This window comes from Crocuta crocuta, unplaced genomic scaffold, assembly GCF_008692635.1.
Source record: "Crocuta crocuta isolate KB4526 unplaced genomic scaffold, BGI_CrCroc_1.0 scaffold61, whole genome shotgun sequence".
Lineage (NCBI taxonomy): Eukaryota > Metazoa > Chordata > Mammalia > Carnivora > Hyaenidae > Crocuta > Crocuta crocuta.
This window is the reverse complement of record NW_027528369.1, coordinates 107620-125135: the sequence shown is the minus strand read 5'-3', so window position 1 is coordinate 125135 and position 17516 is coordinate 107620. Positions and strand designations below refer to the sequence as shown.

The following is a 17516-nucleotide window of genomic DNA, read 5'->3' as shown; positions in this document are numbered from 1 at the left end:
AAAAAAGAAATAGGTTTTTCCCGTGAATGTTAGACTATGTTAATGTTTTTATGTATTGGAATACATAAACATGTATTCAGAAAAAAGCCTGAGTTACCAGAATAAAAAATTTTCAACTACAGAAGAAGCTTAACTGTTATGAAGTAATTATTAGTTATGAAAAAATTCACTTGAGTTTATAGAAATCGTCAGGCTTCTTAGTTTGCTTTGATATCACTATTTTTTTAAGTCCTCAATTTCATTTACTTACGGTATCATTAATTACCCAGTATTTGATCATTTACAGTTATGTGTATACACACACACACACAGAAAGAGAAATCACTAATTATGAAGTGTATATATTTCTGCTGGCACTACTGAAGTAAACTGTTTTAATTTGTAGCGTGCCCCGGGACCATCTGGCAGTGTCTGCAGGCACTTGTGGCCGTCCTAACTTGGCTGGGTGCGGGGAGGGCACTGCTGGCATCCAGAGGCTAGGTGCCTGGGCTGCTGCTGAACAGCCTGTGGTGTTACAGAGGACAGCAAAGAATTGTGCAGTTTGAGATATCGGTGCCCCAGGTGAAAAATCTTGTGTAGCCTACAGTGAAGCCCATGTGAATATTCAGCTGTTTTTTACAGTGGTAAAATTTGCCTTCTTCTGTACTTTTACAATATATACTTATATATAGGACATATATATATATCCTAAATAAACACATAAACTAAGGCAAGTCCTGTCTTGAATTTTGTCATGGGCAGGTCCTTTTGCAAGGAGTTGATTTCTGCACATTGATCTTCAATTTCGTCTGGGAAGATTTATGGACTGTTAAGAGCCTAGTGCCACTTAAAGGCTTCTAAGGAATATAAATGAAATGCTTAATATAACCTTTATATTAAAGGTACATATAATATATGAAGCCTTTCAAAATATAAGATGGACCATGTTGGAGTGCTAGAATATATAGCATTAAAAAGAAATTTTTAGAAAATTTTAAGAGGGGTTGCCTGGCTGGCTCAGTAGAGCGTGTAACTCTTGGTCTTCTTGGTGTCGTCAATTTGAGTCCCACGTTGGGGAGTGGATTATACTCAAAAAAAAATTTTAATCAAACTTTTGGGGCACCTGGGTGGCTCAGTTGGTTGAATGTCCAACTTCAGCTTGCGTCACGATCTCATGGTTCTTGGGTTCAAGCCCCACATCAGGCTTGGCTCGCTCCTGTCAGCCCAGAGCCTGCTTTAGATTCTCTGTCCCTCCCCACCTCATTGCCCCTCCCCCACTGGCATTCTCTCTCAAAAATAAATAAACATTAAAAAAAAAATCAGACTTTTAAAGAGGAGCCTCTGATACGCACACACACCACCACCACCACCACTTCATTCATTATAGTTGAATTAATTCTACGTGATTGACAGAAGTACAGGGAACATTATGTCTGTGTCTTTTCGTCAGTCTAGGACAGGGGCCAAATTCCAGTATCTACCAGTTAGTTGTTGCCACATGAAACATTACCAAAATATTTTTTTTAACTAGTTTTTCAAGAGATGCTGGAGATCCGGGTTTTTTGTGAATTTGTGTGTGTGGGTTTTTTTTTTTCCATTTTCAAAAAGACAGTGTGTGGGTCAAACAAAAGCTGGCCAGTTTGGAAACTCTGATCTGGCTCCTTAACCAACTCTTGAGACTCTGAATAGTAGAGGATAGGTTGCCTTAGTATAGAGAACAGACTGCTTGTTTTTCCCCCTCCTCATCCCCTTTGTGTCCGGTGGACACATTTGCCATCATTGCTTTTCCAGTTTCATCAGAGGAAACCAATGTGGGGGCACGTGTCTCTAGCAATAGTCTGTGCTTAGATTATTGCACAGTAATAGGCAATTCCCTGCAAAGCCGTGAGCCTTAACATGGAGTAGCAGAAGCCACGTGTGGCTAGCCTTCTATGGAGTAATATGTGCCAGAAGCTTCTATCATCATCATCATCATCATCATCATTATTCCCCCAATTTAAAAAAATGTATGCCTAGTGAAATCACTCTCATTTTACCTTTAAAAACTATAAAGGAGGAGTATATTCACTTTTGACTTTTGAGCAACTCATATTAATCTACAATATACATATTTTTTTTCTTATTTTTCTGATCTACCTATTTTATTCAGAGCTTAAATTTGATTCATTAGCTGATTGTGGCTTGATCTTTGTAAAGTAAGATTGTTCAAGTATTGGAATGTTTTATTGCATTTTACTCTTTATTTAAGTTACTGAAAAAGAGGGGAAAAATAAAGTGCTGATGCCAGTAATAAAACATCTAGATCTCAGGCTCCTTTAAAAACAAAAATTATTATGGAAAACTTCAAAGATATGCAAAAATGAAGAGGGAAGTAAGTATACTGAATGAATCCCTGTACCCATCATCAGACTTGAACAGTTACCGACATTTTCCCAGTCGTATTTTATGGTAAGCCTTTCATATGTATTGTCAAGTTGAATCTGTGAGGTAGATATTATTATCCCCTTTTTATTTATTTATTTTTTTTACTGGGGAAAATTCCAGAGAATGGGGAAAAATAAGTGTATGAATCTTCATATACACATCACCCAGCTTCAACACTTCGGGCACAGGCCTCATCTGTGTGTGATCTGTGACCCAAACACTCACCAAAACTCCCAACGGAGCGTTTTAAAGCAGAACATTAACACCATAAAATTTTATCTGTAAATATGTCATTATGTATCTCTAAAAAGTATTCTTTTATGGTAGATAAAACTGATGGTAATTGTGTTAGCAGTTGTGGTAGCAATTACCATTACTACGTCTGAAAAATAACAATAGCCCCTTACGTCTTTAAGTATTCATTTAGCATTCGTAGTTCCTTCATTGTATCATAAGGATTTTTTTTTAACAGCTTATTTGATTGAATCAGGTCCACATACTAAATTTGAGCAATGAGGGTTTTTTTGGGTTTTTTTTAAATGTTTATTTTTGAGAGAGACACATAGTGCAAGCAGGGGATGGGCAGAGAGANGTTCCTTCATTGTATCATAAGGATTTTTTTTTAACAGCTTATTTGATTGAATCAGGTCCACATACTAAATTTGAGCAATGAGGGTTTTTTTGGGTTTTTTTTTAAATGTTTATTTTTGAGAGAGACACATAGTGAAAGCAGGGGATGGGCAGAGAGAAAGCAGACACAGAATCTGAAACAGGCTCCAGGCTCTGAGCTGTCAGCACAAAGCCTGATGCAGGGCTCGAACTTGGGAATGGTAAGATGATGACCTGAGCCGAACTGACTGAGCCACCCAGGCACCACAGCTGATGAGTTTTTGAAGTCTCATTTGCCTCCTCTATCCTACCCCTTTCTCCTAGCAGTTTTTTTAAATGCTTTATTTATTTCTGAGAGAGAGGGAGACATAGAATCTGAAACAGGTTCCAGGCTCTGAGCTGTCAGCACAGAGCCTGACGCAGGGCTCGAACCCATGAACCGTGAGATCATGACCTGAGCTGAAATCAGACACTTAACCGACTGAGCCACCCAGGCGCCCCAATTTTTTGTTTTTTTAAATAAACATTTTTATTGTACCATAAGATTCACCCAATATAAGTATATAGTTTAATGATTTGTAGTAAATTTTTTAGAGTTGTAACCTTCATCATGCATGATTTGGTTTTAGAATGTGTTCGTCTCCCTTTATAGTCATTTCACGTTTCCATTCATTTTCTGTTCCTGCCTTAGTCCCAGACAACACTGCTCTGCTCTCTGTCCCTGTGGATTTGTCTTTCTTTTTTTTTTTTAATGTTTATTTTTTTTTTTGAGAGAGAGCCCCAATGGGAAAGGGGCAGGGAGAGAGGGAGACAGAGGATCCAAAGTGGACTCCACACTGACCTCAAATAGTCCAGTGTGGGGCTTGAACTCGCAAACCATGAAATCATGACCTGAGCCAAAGTTGGATGCTTAACTGACTGAGGCACCCAGGTGCCCCAAGATTTGCCTTTTCTGGAAATTTCCTATAGTAGAGGAAATGTCATATCTTTAGTATAGTCTTTCAATGTCTGTCTTCTTTTACTTAGTATCTTGTTTTTGAAGTTCATCCATGCTATAGGATATATCAGTAGTTCATTCTTTTTATAACTGAATAATGTCCTTTAAAAAATTTTTTTTAACGTTCATTTATTTATTTTGAGAGACAGAGAGCAAGCAGGGGAGGGGCAGAGAGAGAGGGAGACAGAATCCCAAGCAGGCTCTGTGCTGTCAGCATGGAGCACGATGCAGGGCTTGAACTCACGAACTGTGAGATCATGACCTGAGCCAAAATCAGGAGTTAGACACTTAACTAACTGAACCACCTGGATGCCTCAGTAATGTGCTTTTATGTGGATAAACAACATTTTGTTTTTCTTCTTTTCATTTGGATCATTTCCACTTTTTGGCCATTATGAGTAATGCTGCAGGGAACATTTGTGTTACAAGTCTTGGAGTGGACGTGTGCTGTCATTTCTCTTGGGTTGATAGGAATATAATTGCTGGGTGGTACGGTAAATTTGTTTAAAGAAATTACAGAGTTGTTTTCCAAAGTGACTACACCATTTTACATCCCCACTGTCAGTGTAAGAAGGGTTCCGGTTTCTTCACTTTTTACCAACACCTGGTATTGTAACTCTTTGGTCTAATGGGTGTGTAGTGGTACCTCATTATATAATTTACGTTTTCCAAATGACTAATGTTGGTGAGCATCTTTACGTGTGTTTTACTAACCATTTGTGTATCATCTTCGATGAAATGTCTTAAATTTTTTTTGCCTATTTTTGAACCCGGTTATGGATTGTGTATATTCTTAGTTGGGATTTTCCTCCCTCATTTTCCAACTGTTCTGATGGCCAAACACCATACTCTGTCTCTTCAAGCCAGGAAGATGTTCTCTGTTTGAGATGTTGCCGCTCCAGGCCACAGGGACTGGTGAGTGCCTGCAGGCAGCACACTGTAACTCAGCTCACACAGTAGATTCGCTGCTGCTGCTGCTGCTGCTGCTTTTTATTTATTTTGAGAGAGTGAGTGAGAGTGGGGGACGGGTAGAGGGCGAGGAGAAGGAGAATCCTGAGCAGGTTCTGCTCTGTCAGCACAGAGTCCACCTCGGGGCCCAGACTCAGGAGATAATGACCTGAGCCGAAATCAGGAGTTGGCTGTAGGGCAGACAAGTGGCAACAAGACCAGACACTTGAGACCCAGGACTGCCCTGTGTGGCTGTCATCACCTAATTTGTATGGGTCATACACTGTAGGAACATGCAAGTGTTTGATACCAGTAGAAGCACCTCTGTGGGGTGCCTGGGTGGCTCAGTCACGTGCGTGTCTGACTCTTGATTTCAGCCCAGGTCATGATCCTAGGGTTGTGGGAACCCACACCAGGCTCTGCACTGAGCGTGGATCCTACTTAAGATCTTAAGATATTCTCTCTCTGTCTCTCTCTCTCTCTCTCTCTCTCTCTCTCTCTCTCTCTGTGTGTGTGTGTGTGTGTGTGTGTGTCTGTCTGTCTCTCTCTCTCTCTCGCTCNGGAACATGCAAGTGTTTGATACCAGTAGAAGCACCTCTGTGGGGTGCCTGGGTGGCTCAGTCACGTGCGTGTCTGACTCTTGATTTCAGCCCAGGTCATGATCCTAGGGTTGTGGGAACCCACACCAGGCTCTGCACTGAGCGTGGATCCTACTTAAGATCTTAAGATATTCTCTCTCTGTCTCTCTCTCTCTCTCTCTCTCTCTCTCTCTCTCTCTCTGTGTGTGTGTGTGTGTGTGTGTGTCTGTCTGTCTCTCCCTCTGCCGCGCTTGCACTCTCTCTAAAATAAAAAATAAAATAAAAAACCGCCTCTGGAAAAGAATAACTTCATTGAACACTTGGGTTTTTCCGAGTTTTCTTCCTTTCATGCCGTTTCCTGAAGGTATGGGAATTATTGGTCAAGGCAGGCTCTTTTGCTTGTTTTTCTTAGGCCACACTTCCATCCCATGCCATGCCTACACACCCTGGAGTAGAAGGAGGAAGAGGGCAAAGAAGTAACAAAAGTTCTGAAAACAAATACAAGGAAACCAAGGGAACCAAAAAGGAAACAGACATGAGAAATGTAGAAAGAAACCAGACAAGTAGAGAACACGTCCATGTGTTCAGAGTTATTTTCTGCAGTATATTTAGGGAGGGTACAGGTACCTTGGCAGTTCTATTGTGTATTATAAGCGTTTTTTCATTCTTTTAGCTTTGCAAATCATTATTCCTAAGTTTTTGTGATACCAGATCTATATTCTGTTTTGAAATGAGAATTATAGTTCCTGCTGGACCTCTTTTCCTAAAGCAGCAAACTCTGTAACGTTGACAGCAGTCATCATTCTGGGAAGCATTTATGGGGACTTGAATCTGTGACTTAAACCCAGAATTTCACGTACATAAGTTCTCATTGCTGTAGTTGGGTAGTGTTGGGTAGTGGTTGGGTATTAGTGTGAACAGGGCCATATTTGTATAATGAAGTCATAGTCCCCAAGACTTGGAAGCCAGTCTGCTTTGTTTACTCACCTCCATACCAGCAGCACTTAGAACAGTTTAAGTTAAAAATAGGCACTCAATAAATACTTGTTGAGTTAACAAATGGTTATAGAAAGAAAATTGGGGAATGGGTGATATGTTTGGAAAGATAGAAATATATCTTAATGTTAGTTCAAGAAGTTGGATTAAAAAAAGTCTTCTATACAAGTTTTAAACATTTTTCCTATATCATTTGTGTGCTTTGTTTCATAGTTAATTTGTTTACTGAAATATTAAACATTAATTAAAATTTAATGTGGCTTGTTCTTTTCAACACTTTAAACAACTTAACAGATAAAATGTGTTATACAACTTATTACTGTCTGATTTAGGAGTAAACTGGTACTAATTTCCTTACAAAATTAGTTTGTTTCATTTAACCATGGTTATTTCTTTTGACTCTGTAAATGTCACAGTCTGACTAAAGCTTTGTCTCTAAGCTGACCCCTTTGTCCTTTCAGCACCACTTGGACAGACTTCTGTATTCCTGCTTTCTGGCAGTGCTAGAAAATGCCAGAACAGTCTTGATTGTTTTCTTGCCCTAAGACCTGGAGTTGCCTCCCATCCCAGGAGTCCCAGTTCCTTTTAGTGGAGAGTAATAGTAGAGATCATTGCTTACTCCAGGGAGCAGTGAGCGTTGGTGACCAGCAGAAGTGCTTGAAAGCTGTTGCTGTTAAGCTAATTTTAGTGACAGCTTTGTTTTCCTGTTCATTATAACGTACTTCCCACTCACAAAAAATATGTGTGTAATGTATGTATAGGAGCTACACACTGAGCAAACACACTTAGGCTCACTCCCCAGCCTCAAGAAGAGAGTGGTACTCCACTTCCCAAGTTCCCTGTGAATCCTTCGGTTTTGCATCCCCTTTCAGTCCCAAAGAGGTGTGGAACCACCGTCTTAATTTTTGTTTTTGTTGTTCACTTTCTTTTCTTTATAGTTTTTTATCACTTCTCTGAGTGCCCCTAAACAGTCATTATTTAGTTTTCCTTGTTTTTAAACTTGAAATAAATGCTGTCTTATGTATTTTTCACTTAATGTTTTGAGAACTGTGTTGATGCAGTACCTTTAGTTCATTCATACTCACTGCTTTGTTATGTTCCATTGTATGAATATGCCACAATTCTTATACTTTTTTTACATTGTTTCCAGTTTTTTGCAGTTGGAAGAATATTGTTGCGAACATTCCCCTGCACATTTCCTCATGCACACACAATCAAGAGCTTGCTATTTTGGGAAGTGTTTTTAGCTTTGAGCTCATATTAAGAAATCATTTTCATTATGACCCCAGTGCACATATACAACCTACACACGCTACTGAAACAAAAAAATTTTTTTTAAGTTTTTAAAATGTTTATGTATTTTTGAGAGAGACAGAGCACAAGCAGGGGAGGGGCAGAGAAAGGGAGACACAAGAATCGAAGCAGGCTTCAGGCTCTGAGCTGTCAGCACAGAGCCCTTGATGGGGCTCAAACTCACATACTGTGAGATCATGACCTGAGCCGAAGTCAGACGCTCAACTGACTGAGCCACCAGGCGCCCCAACAAAAATTGTACTAATGTATAATAAGGTAAAATGCATTACTTGTCTATAGTGAGCTAAAAATACAACATTCTGTTCTGTTCTCTTTCATTAAAATAAAATACTGGTTGTGACCCACTAAATTGATTAGTGATCCATTGGATTACAAGTATCAGTTTGAAAAACTGCTCTAAGAATGGGAATAGACTATGTTTAAATTTTAACCTAAGAAGGTTGTGGCGATTTGGGGGCACGTGGCTGGCTCAGTTGGTAGAGCACAACTCTTGATGTTAGAGTTGTAGGTCTGAAGTGGACATTGAGTGGAGAGATTATGTTAAAATCTTTTTTTTTTTTTTAAAGTTATGACAATCATTTGTTTTCCAAAGTGGTTAATCAGTCTAGCAATAAGTGAAAGTTCCTGTTTCTCCGGTCCTTGGCAGACTCATTGCTGCCAGTCTCACGGGTGTGAAATGGTATGTCCTATAATTTTAATTTGCGTATCTCTATTTCCTGTTACTGACTGGATTATCTGGTGGAGAGACAGTAATTTCATCTGCTATTAGAGTGCACTTTGAAGTTCATCTAAAGTAGGTCTTGACCTTTCTTAGATCTTGAGACCTTTGGAAATCGAATGGATATTATGGACCTGCTTCTTAGAAAAATTACATATATGCACATACATAAATTTGACATAAAACTTTGGAGAGTTCTTGACCATTCAGGACCTTTGGGGGAAGGGATAAGTGGTGAGAAGTTCCCAGGGACTCCAAAAGGAGAAATGGCGAATTCTCTATTACAAAAGTCATTTACTGTGCTGGGTTGAGATTTCTCCCCTCCTCCATGCCAAAGCTCTCCCCTGCCCCCTTCCTGAAACCTTCTGTAAAGATTTGAAATGACCTACAGCTTTGCATTGGTGGCAGAATTGAATTGAATTGGGCCCCCAGCATATAGAATGTTGTGTGTATAGACAGTGTGTGTTAAAGATGAGTGACAGAATAGACAGACTATAAATTCCATACAACCAAAAGAATTGAAGAGAGAAGCAACTAGTAAATGAAAGATCCTAAGAATATCCAGAAGAGAGTGAGTAGGATGCATATTTTCCCTAGGTATAAGATGATAAATGAAACCAATTTATAAAAATCTTAATAGGATAATCCAGTAGCCTTGAGGCCTTGGTGACACTTTGGTAACTGACAAGAATTACATGGACCCTGTTTACACACAAGCTAATTTGTTCATGTCACTGGTAGAATTAGTAGGTTGAGTATAATCCTACATGTGTAAATTGATCTTAAAAGAAAAATAGTTTATGCTTTTTTTATCTGCCAGTACTGTAGCTCTGTTTCCCCTTGGGCTTTTCTTATTCTCATGCCAGGATTTAGAATTTATCTCACTACTTTGGCTCCAAGGAACTTGATTCACTACCCAGCTATCTGACTCAACACCCAGTCAGGCGTTAGACTGATTGAAATGCATTGCTCTCTTTGGAGCTGCCTCCAGCTCTTCCCTACTTCTACCCCAGAGTCCCCAAGTCTATGAAATGAAGCTGTATTGTAGTATAAGGACCCATGGGTGTTTAGTTTCTGTAACAACCTCCTTCCAGAAGCCATCTTTTGTTTGATATGATAAGCATGTGTGCGTCAGTCACAAAGCAAGTATTCCAAGGTCTGTTGGGAGATGAATGTTTGAAAAGGTAGAAAGTATACAAGATTTAGCCAAGTGGATACTAGTGGCTTCAGTTTTCTTTGGAGAGTTAGCCATTAGCAATCCAAATGTGTGGCACAATAAACAAAACACTGAAAACCTTAGATGGTTTTGAGGAAACACTGGCCCTCAGAGAAATTGACTTGGATCAGGTAGACAGCAAAGCACAACCCTGTTGGGCCAGAGGTGGTTATCTTTTTGTCCTGAATTCAAAATCAATTGTGGAGGGTTTGGGGGGTGGTCATTAAGATTATTTATTTTGAGAGAGAGAGCACACAGGAGAGGGAGAGAGAATCCCAAGCAGGCCCAGGCGCCATCTGTGCAGAACCCGATGTGGGGCTCAATCCCATGAACCGTGAGATCTTTACCTGAGCCAAAACCAAGTCAGATGCTCAACTGACTGAATCATTCAGGCGCCTCCAGTTGTTTGTTTAAGTAGCCTCTGCACCTGCCTAACATGGGGCTTGAACCCTCAACCCTGAGATCAAGAGTCACATGCTCCACTGACTAAGCCAGCCAGGTGCCCCAAAACCAATTATTTTTAATGGTTCTATGTCTCCAAATTTGCTTTGGGCTCTTACCCCTGGAGAAAGAGGAAAATCTGATAGAAGGTGAGCACTTGCATTAGTGCTAGCTGGAGGTGGTGACGGTCACTGAGACTGCCTACAGGCTGCAAAGGCCTGGGACCTCAGGAACCTCAGGAGAGATTGGCTTAATGGTTTGCCAAACCCAAGGCATAAGATTTTGGTTGTTTAGTTGTCGTTTTGTCTTTCTTTCTTCTCACTCATTAGGAGTAAAAAATCAGGATACAAACTAAGTAAAAATCAGCACTTAATCCACTTCACTGCTTACCAGTATCTGCAGAGCTTTGCTATTTTGGAACCAGTGGTGTGAATTATTCTGTTAGTAAGAATCTGGCCTTTTTCCCCCTTATTGCAGAAAAGAAGCTTGTGTGCACATACTACCCTACATCAGCAATTCTCAAACTTTTTGTTATCAGGACCTCTTTACAACTCTGCAGAATTATTGAGTGGGTTATAACTGTCATTCATCATATAAGAAATTAACACTGAGAACAATTTTTTTTTGAGTTAACAAAAATATAATGACTGCAGGGTCGAATCTAGAAATAAAACAGACTCTTTCACTCACCTGCAGCAAGTGTCGAAACAGATACAGAGTCTAAAACTGGGAACAGTTTAAAATATTTTTAAATTCATTTTGAAATAATGATAAACCCATTACATGTTAATATAAATAACCATATTTCCCACCCACCCCAAATTAGCAAGGAGAGTATTATAGTAGTCCCTTCATCTGTGGGGAATACGTTCCAAGACCCCTAGTGAATACCTCAAACCACAGATAGTACCAAAGCCTCTATATACAATTTTTTTCCTATATGTACATGCCTACGGTAAAGTTTAGTTGATAAATTAGGCACAATAAAAGATGAACAACAGTAACTCGTAAAGAACAATTATGACAGTACACTGTAGTAAGAGTTATGTGAATGTGGTTTCTCTCCAGAATATCTTATTCTATTATTACTGCCTTCTTCTTGTGATGACGTGAGATGATAAAATGCCTAGTGAAGGGAGGAAGTGAGCTGAACGACGGAGGTCTTGTGACATAGCGTCAGGCTGCTACTGACCTGGCTGCGGGGCAGGAGGAGGCCTCTCTGCTGCTGGACTGGTCAGCTGGGGGTGACTGAAACTGCAGAAAGCCAAACTGGATGAAAGGGGCTGCTGTATTGTGATTTTATCTCTTAGTGTCAAGCTTAAGAGAAGATAGCTGGATCTCAGAACTGCTGTTCTCATCAGTCTTTTGATACGTTATTTTGGTTGAATTACATGAAGAAAATCTAGCCTCACACAGGTATGCAGTTGCAAAACGGGAAGGAGTATTCTAATAGCTGTTTAGATAATTTTGGATATCATCAGGGATACTACACCACAATGTGAACAGTAGTAATTTCTTAGTTTGGTTGCAAAATGGGGTCTGAGACCAATCAACTTTTTGTTCTGTTACATTAAAATCTTGGTTTCACTCATACTTTGAATGAATTATTTCAAATATGCATGGTGCTCTAAACCACACATTAGTCCTGTGAAAAATACTAGTTTACTAGGTTATATAGATCTCATATTGGCTAATTTCATTAACAAGCCACATTCATTAATATCACTGCCAGTTTCATCAGAAAGTCTTTAAGTACTGGGAAGTCGTCCAGCTCACAGTGGTAGATAGAAGTTTTCCAAAATTCTAAAGCTCAAAATTTATTATTGGCAGCAAATACTGTTGTTCTCCTTGAAGTGACAGACTTCGTTCATTTTTCAGAAATGAGAAAATGTCTGCCAAGCCCTCAAGTTTGAATAACCCTAGTTTACCTGGAGAAAGATTATTTAGCCTGCAACTCAGGTACACAAATGCTTTTCCTAGAGATCACCACACTAGGCAGAAGAGTGGCTTACTTCCCATTTTGTAAAACAATATTAGATTACCTATTTAAGAATTAAGATTTAAGGGGCGCCTGAGTGGCTTAGTTGGTTAAGCGTCCGACTTTCGCTTAGGTCATGACCTCGCGGTTCGTGGGTTCGAGCCCCGCGTTGGGCTCTGTGCTGACTGCCAGCTCAGAGCCTGGAGCCTGTTTCAGAGTCTGCGTTTCCCTCTCTCTCTCTGACCCTCCCCTGCTCTCTCTCTCTCCTAGAAATAAATAAAAATATTTAAAAAAAATTAAGATTTAATAAATTAACCTCATTTTTAGGAAAACTGTATTTTTTTTTAATGTTTTATTTATTTCTAGGAGAGAGAGAGAGAGAGAGAGAGAGACAGCATGAGCAGGGGAGGGTCAGAGAGAGAGGGAGTCACAGACTGAAACAGGCTCCAGGCTCTGAGCTGGCAGTCAGCACAGAGCCCGACGCTGGGCTCGAACCCACGAACCGCGAGATCATGACCTAAGCGAAAGTTGGACGCTTAACCGACTAAGCCACCCAGGCGCCCCTAGAAAACTGTATTTCATTATATAAAAACTAAAGTTATTTTAGGGGCACTGGCTGGCTCACTTGCTAGAGAATGCAACTCTTAATCTCAGGGTCATGAGTTCAAGCCCCACTTTGGGTGTAGAGCTTACTTTAAAAGAAAAAAGTATTTTAGAATAACTTTTTATTGAAAATCTGAAGAGATTATTGTTTCAGAAAAGTTGCTAAAATGATGCAGAATTCCCATATTTCTTTCACCCAGCTTCATACAGCCATGGAATATTATCAAAATGAAGAGATTAATAGTGAGACAAAACTATTAACCAGACTCTAGGTTTTATTCTAGTTTTCTCTTTAGTGACCTTTTGATGTTCCAGGATCCAACCCAGAATATCCCATTGCAGTTAGGTAGCTAGTTTTTAAACTGCACTTTACCCTTTTGCCCTACCATATTTAAGAACATAAATTTTATAGGACGCTTGGGTGGCTCCGTTGGTTGAGCGTCCCACTTCAACTCAGGTCATGATCTCACTGTTCGTGCGTTCGAGCCCCACGTCCAAGCTCTGTGCTGACAGCGCAGAGCCTGGAACCTGCTTCAGATTCTGTGTCTCCCACTCTCTGCACCTCCCCTGCTCATGCTGTGTCTCTCTTTCTCAAGAAAAAATAAATATTAAAACTTTTTTTTAAAACATAAATAAATTTCAGATTTATAGAATAGTTGCAGAGACAACAGGGAGTGCCAGGTGTCCTTCACCCAGCTTCCCCTGAGATGCGTGTCTTGCGTTAATCACAGTGCGTTTGTCTGCCCTCACAGACCTGTGAGGCCACCACGTTTTTATATCCTCATGAGTTCACCTCCCTTGGAGATGTGTCATAGACTTCTCAGGATCTCCATATCTGTGAGCCTTGGGATCAGGCAAACCAGGCTTTGTGTCCCACCCGGCCATGTCCTCCTGTGTGACCTCCCTGAGCCTCAGGTCCTCCTCCACAGAACCCGGCAGACCTGCCGCTTCCTTCTTAAGTGAAACTGGCTCCCTTCCCCCCTCCTCCCCTTCTCCTTTGACTGCCTAGCAGTGAAGAACACTTTTGGCAAAGTGTTGTGCTAAGGGTACAGAGAAGAAAGAAAAAAGTCTCTGTCTTCACAGAACTCAAATCCTAGCGGGAAAGAGAAGTATCTCTTCAGCTAACTCTAAAACAAGTCATTCATGTTTAGAATTTAGAGAAGCAGTCTTGCTCTAACCCACTTCAAGAATCATTTGGCTACGGGTGACTGGCTGGCCCAGGCGGTGGAACATGCAACTCTTGATCTCAGGGCTGTGAGTTCAAGCCCTACACTGGATGAGTGTAGAGCTTATTGTAAAAAATAATAAAATAAAAAGCCCATCTTTAAAGAAAGAAGAACCATTTGGCTTGTGTACATCCCTGTGTGTTCTTCCCTCACAGATGAGCACATTCACCCAGGGCTTGACACACTACTTCTCACACAGGCATGAGTCTGCGAGGCAGATAGTCCAGGTTCTGTGTGGGCCGGGATCTCCTTTCCCCCAGCTCTGCTGGACCTTCTGCTGCCCTTCAGGTAACGGGTAGCAGTGCTGGTTTGGTACTCTGTTCCTTCACCAAATCTCAGGAGAGAATGATGGTAATGATTCTTTAAGTTTACAGATAAACAGGTTTAGATAGGTTTGTCAGTCTGCTCCCAGTAAGTAGATGCAGAATCCAGGTTCACACCCAGGCTTGTCCCAACTACACCGTTCAAAATCCTTCCACGATCTTATGGGGCTTTTCCAAAGGGGGAAGCTAGGAAGCAAAGACACGGTTGCTAGATACTTGCCATTCCCACCATAAGTGATAATTTCCCCTTTGGACATTTGCCCTGTCAATTTTCCTTTTAGTTTGTTTGTTTGTTTGTTTGTTTTGAGAGAGAGAACAAGCAGAGGAGGGGCAGAGAGAGAATCTCAAGCAGGTTCCACGCTGTCAGTGTAGAGCCCAATGTGGAGCTCAAACTAACAAACCGTAAGATCATGACCTGAGCTGAAATCAAGAGTTGGACACTTAATGGACTGAGCCCCCAGGCGCCCTGCCCTGTCACTTCTCTAAATGAATGGCTTTCGTGCTGTTTGGACTTTATTCCCTGAGAAACAGGAATTACATAAAGGTTGTAATTCACATTTAACTATTCTTATATTTAGGTATACTCCTGGTGAAAACCATGTAGTTCATTAAAGCACCAAGCTTATTTTTCTGCTAACTTTTCCTTTATGTTACAGTAAAAAAATCTTTTATAATGTTGGTATCAGGGAAACACCTGTTTCATTGGAGACATGACTATATAGTTCAGATTCTTAGAATAGATTTCTATGGTAGTTTCTGTGGAAATTTTTCTTTTAAACACAAAATAAGTACAGCAGAGAGTGTAACCATTCTACTTCTATTACAAATGGTCTCTTCTGTTCCCAGAGAGAGACATAGAGACTCAGTAAAATGATTAAAAGCTCTAAAAGTGAAGAAGAAAAGAGGTTTAAAAACTTTGATAAGGAATTTATTTTATTTCTCTAATATCATGGCCTGTTTATTTCTTCTTTTTTTCTCACCTTCAATAATTAAGCATTAGTGCCCAGTCTTATTTCATCAAATCCCAGAATATAGTTTTACTCATAAATATTTTAATACATATCTCTAAAAGAAAAATATTGGGGCGCCTGGGTGGCTTAGTCGGTTAAGCGTCCAACTTTCGCTTAGGTCATGATCTCGCGGTTTGTGGGTTCGAGCCCCGCATCGGGCTCTGTGCTGACTGCCAGCTCAGAGCCTGGAGCCTGTTTCAGAGTCTGTGATTCCCTCTCTCTCTGACCCTCCCCTGCTCACACTGCCTCTCTCTCTCCTAGAAATAAATAAAAATATTTAAAAAAATAAAAAGAAAAAATAAAAGAAAAATATTTACCCATAAATATTTTAGTATGCATTTCTTCTTTTTAAACATAACCACACCTGAAAATCATGCCCGAAAACAATTTTCATATTACCAATTATCACTACAGTACCATATCAAACCTGAAAAATGTTTTTCGTAATATTACCAATTATCCAGTTATTGTTTAAATATCTGATTTGTCTCACATTTGGTTAGTTTTCTTTTAAAAAAAAATTTTTTTTTTAACATTTATTCATGTTTCAGAGACAGAGTCTGAGTGGGGGAGGGTAGAAAGAGAGAGAGAGAGACAGACAGAGGGAGACACAGAACCCGAAGCAGGCTCCAGGCTCTGAGCTTGTCCAGGCTCTGCACAGAGCTGGACACAGGGCTAGAACTCAGAGATGGTGAGATAATGACCTGAGCTGAAGTCGGACGCCTAACCGACTGAGCCACCCAGCCACCCTTTACGTTTGGTTATTTTTCTATGTAGTTTGTTTGAGTCAGGATTCAGTAAGGCCCAGGCTTAGCAGTTGGTTGATATATCTTAGTCCCTTTTAATCTTAAAATTTATCTTCTATCTCATATTTTTATTTGAAATGTTTCTTTATTTGATAAAGAAACTGGGTTGTTTGTCCTATAGAGTTTTCCATATCCTAGATTTTGTTGGTTTTTTCCCCATAGTAGAATTTAACATGTTTCCTCTGGCCTATTTCCTGTAAATTGGTAGGTGTATCTAAAGATCTGATTAGGTTCCCATTATATATATATATACACTTTTTATTTCCAAGACTACATCGATGTGATACATGGGAGATGCAAAATGTCTAGTTTTCTCTTTTTGTGATTCTAGGAGCTACTGATGATCCTAGACCCACTTGTAGTTGCAAAATGGTGACTGTCTTAGTCTGTTCAAGCTGATGTCAGAGATTACTAGAGACTGGGTGGTTTATAAAAACAGAAATTTATTTCTCATAGTTTCAGGGGCTAGAAAACCAAAGATCAAGACACCAAGATTCTGTGTCCAGTGAAAGCCCACTTCCTGGATGTTGGCCTTTCACTGTACTCAACATGGCAAAAGGGGCAAGGGAATTTTTCTTTTTAAGCATACTAATCCCATCCATGAGGACTCTACCTTCATTACCTAATCACCACCCAAAGCCCCCACCCACATCCAGGTATCATCACATTGTGATTAGATTTCAACATGAATTTTGGGGAGGCACAGACATTCAGTCTGTAGCCTTGATGGTCTGATTCAGTCATTTCTTCTTCATGTATTAGTTGTAATACTTCTAGAAGTATAAACCTCTCTTTATCTGTTTAGTTCCCAGTTCATATAGGAAAGATGGGATAAATGCTTGATTCTTCTTAGTTACCTATATTCAAAATGAGTTGGTTCCCCAGCATGCCTCAGTAGTAGCCAGTTAGTGTCTCTCATCATGAACTCGTGAAGTTAAACTTATGATGTTATTTCAGTCTATTGCAATCCTTATTCTTACTGATTCTCAAATTGTTTTCAAAATTCGATCAATGAGTATTTCTTTAAGTAAGTTCACAAGTCCTTTGACCAGTGACCCTAGCTTCCATGTTCCCTGATAGGACAAAATAATCCCAGGCCCATTTTGTACATTTCCTGGTATCTGCTATCCAGTGTGGAGTCCCGGTGCCTTTTACTGGGAAACCTGTTTCAACACAGCAGGGACCTAAGGAGTTGCTAGTTGTTACTGAGTAGGTCACTGTCATAAGGAATTTTCAGTACACAGAGCAGAGAATTTTGTTTTGGTTTCCTTACTCTAAAGACAATACTGCTACTTCCAAATCAAACTGGGAACTCTTTTGTTAAGATTATTATTGTAGTATAATTAACAT

The 17516-nt window shown here is 40.0% G+C and overlaps 1 protein-coding gene across 4 annotated transcripts in view; it reads left to right on the top strand.

Annotated features, from left to right (window-relative positions):
* The window catches only part of CFDP1 (craniofacial development protein 1), a 118853-nt gene that overhangs the window by 54295 nt on the left and 47042 nt on the right, over positions 1 to 17516 (top strand). For 2 of the 4 annotated variants that reach the window (XM_077754025.1, XM_077754026.1), the window contains exon 6: positions 4873 to 4924. The exons of 1 other annotated variant lie outside the window; for it this stretch is intronic. In XM_077754025.1, coding sequence (XP_077610151.1) covers positions 4873 to 4924 — 52 coding nt within the window. Of the gene's footprint in view, positions 1 to 4872; positions 4925 to 5947; positions 6641 to 17516 lie in introns of those variants that run through there. One more of the 4 variants, XM_077754023.1, reaches the window with a different exon arrangement.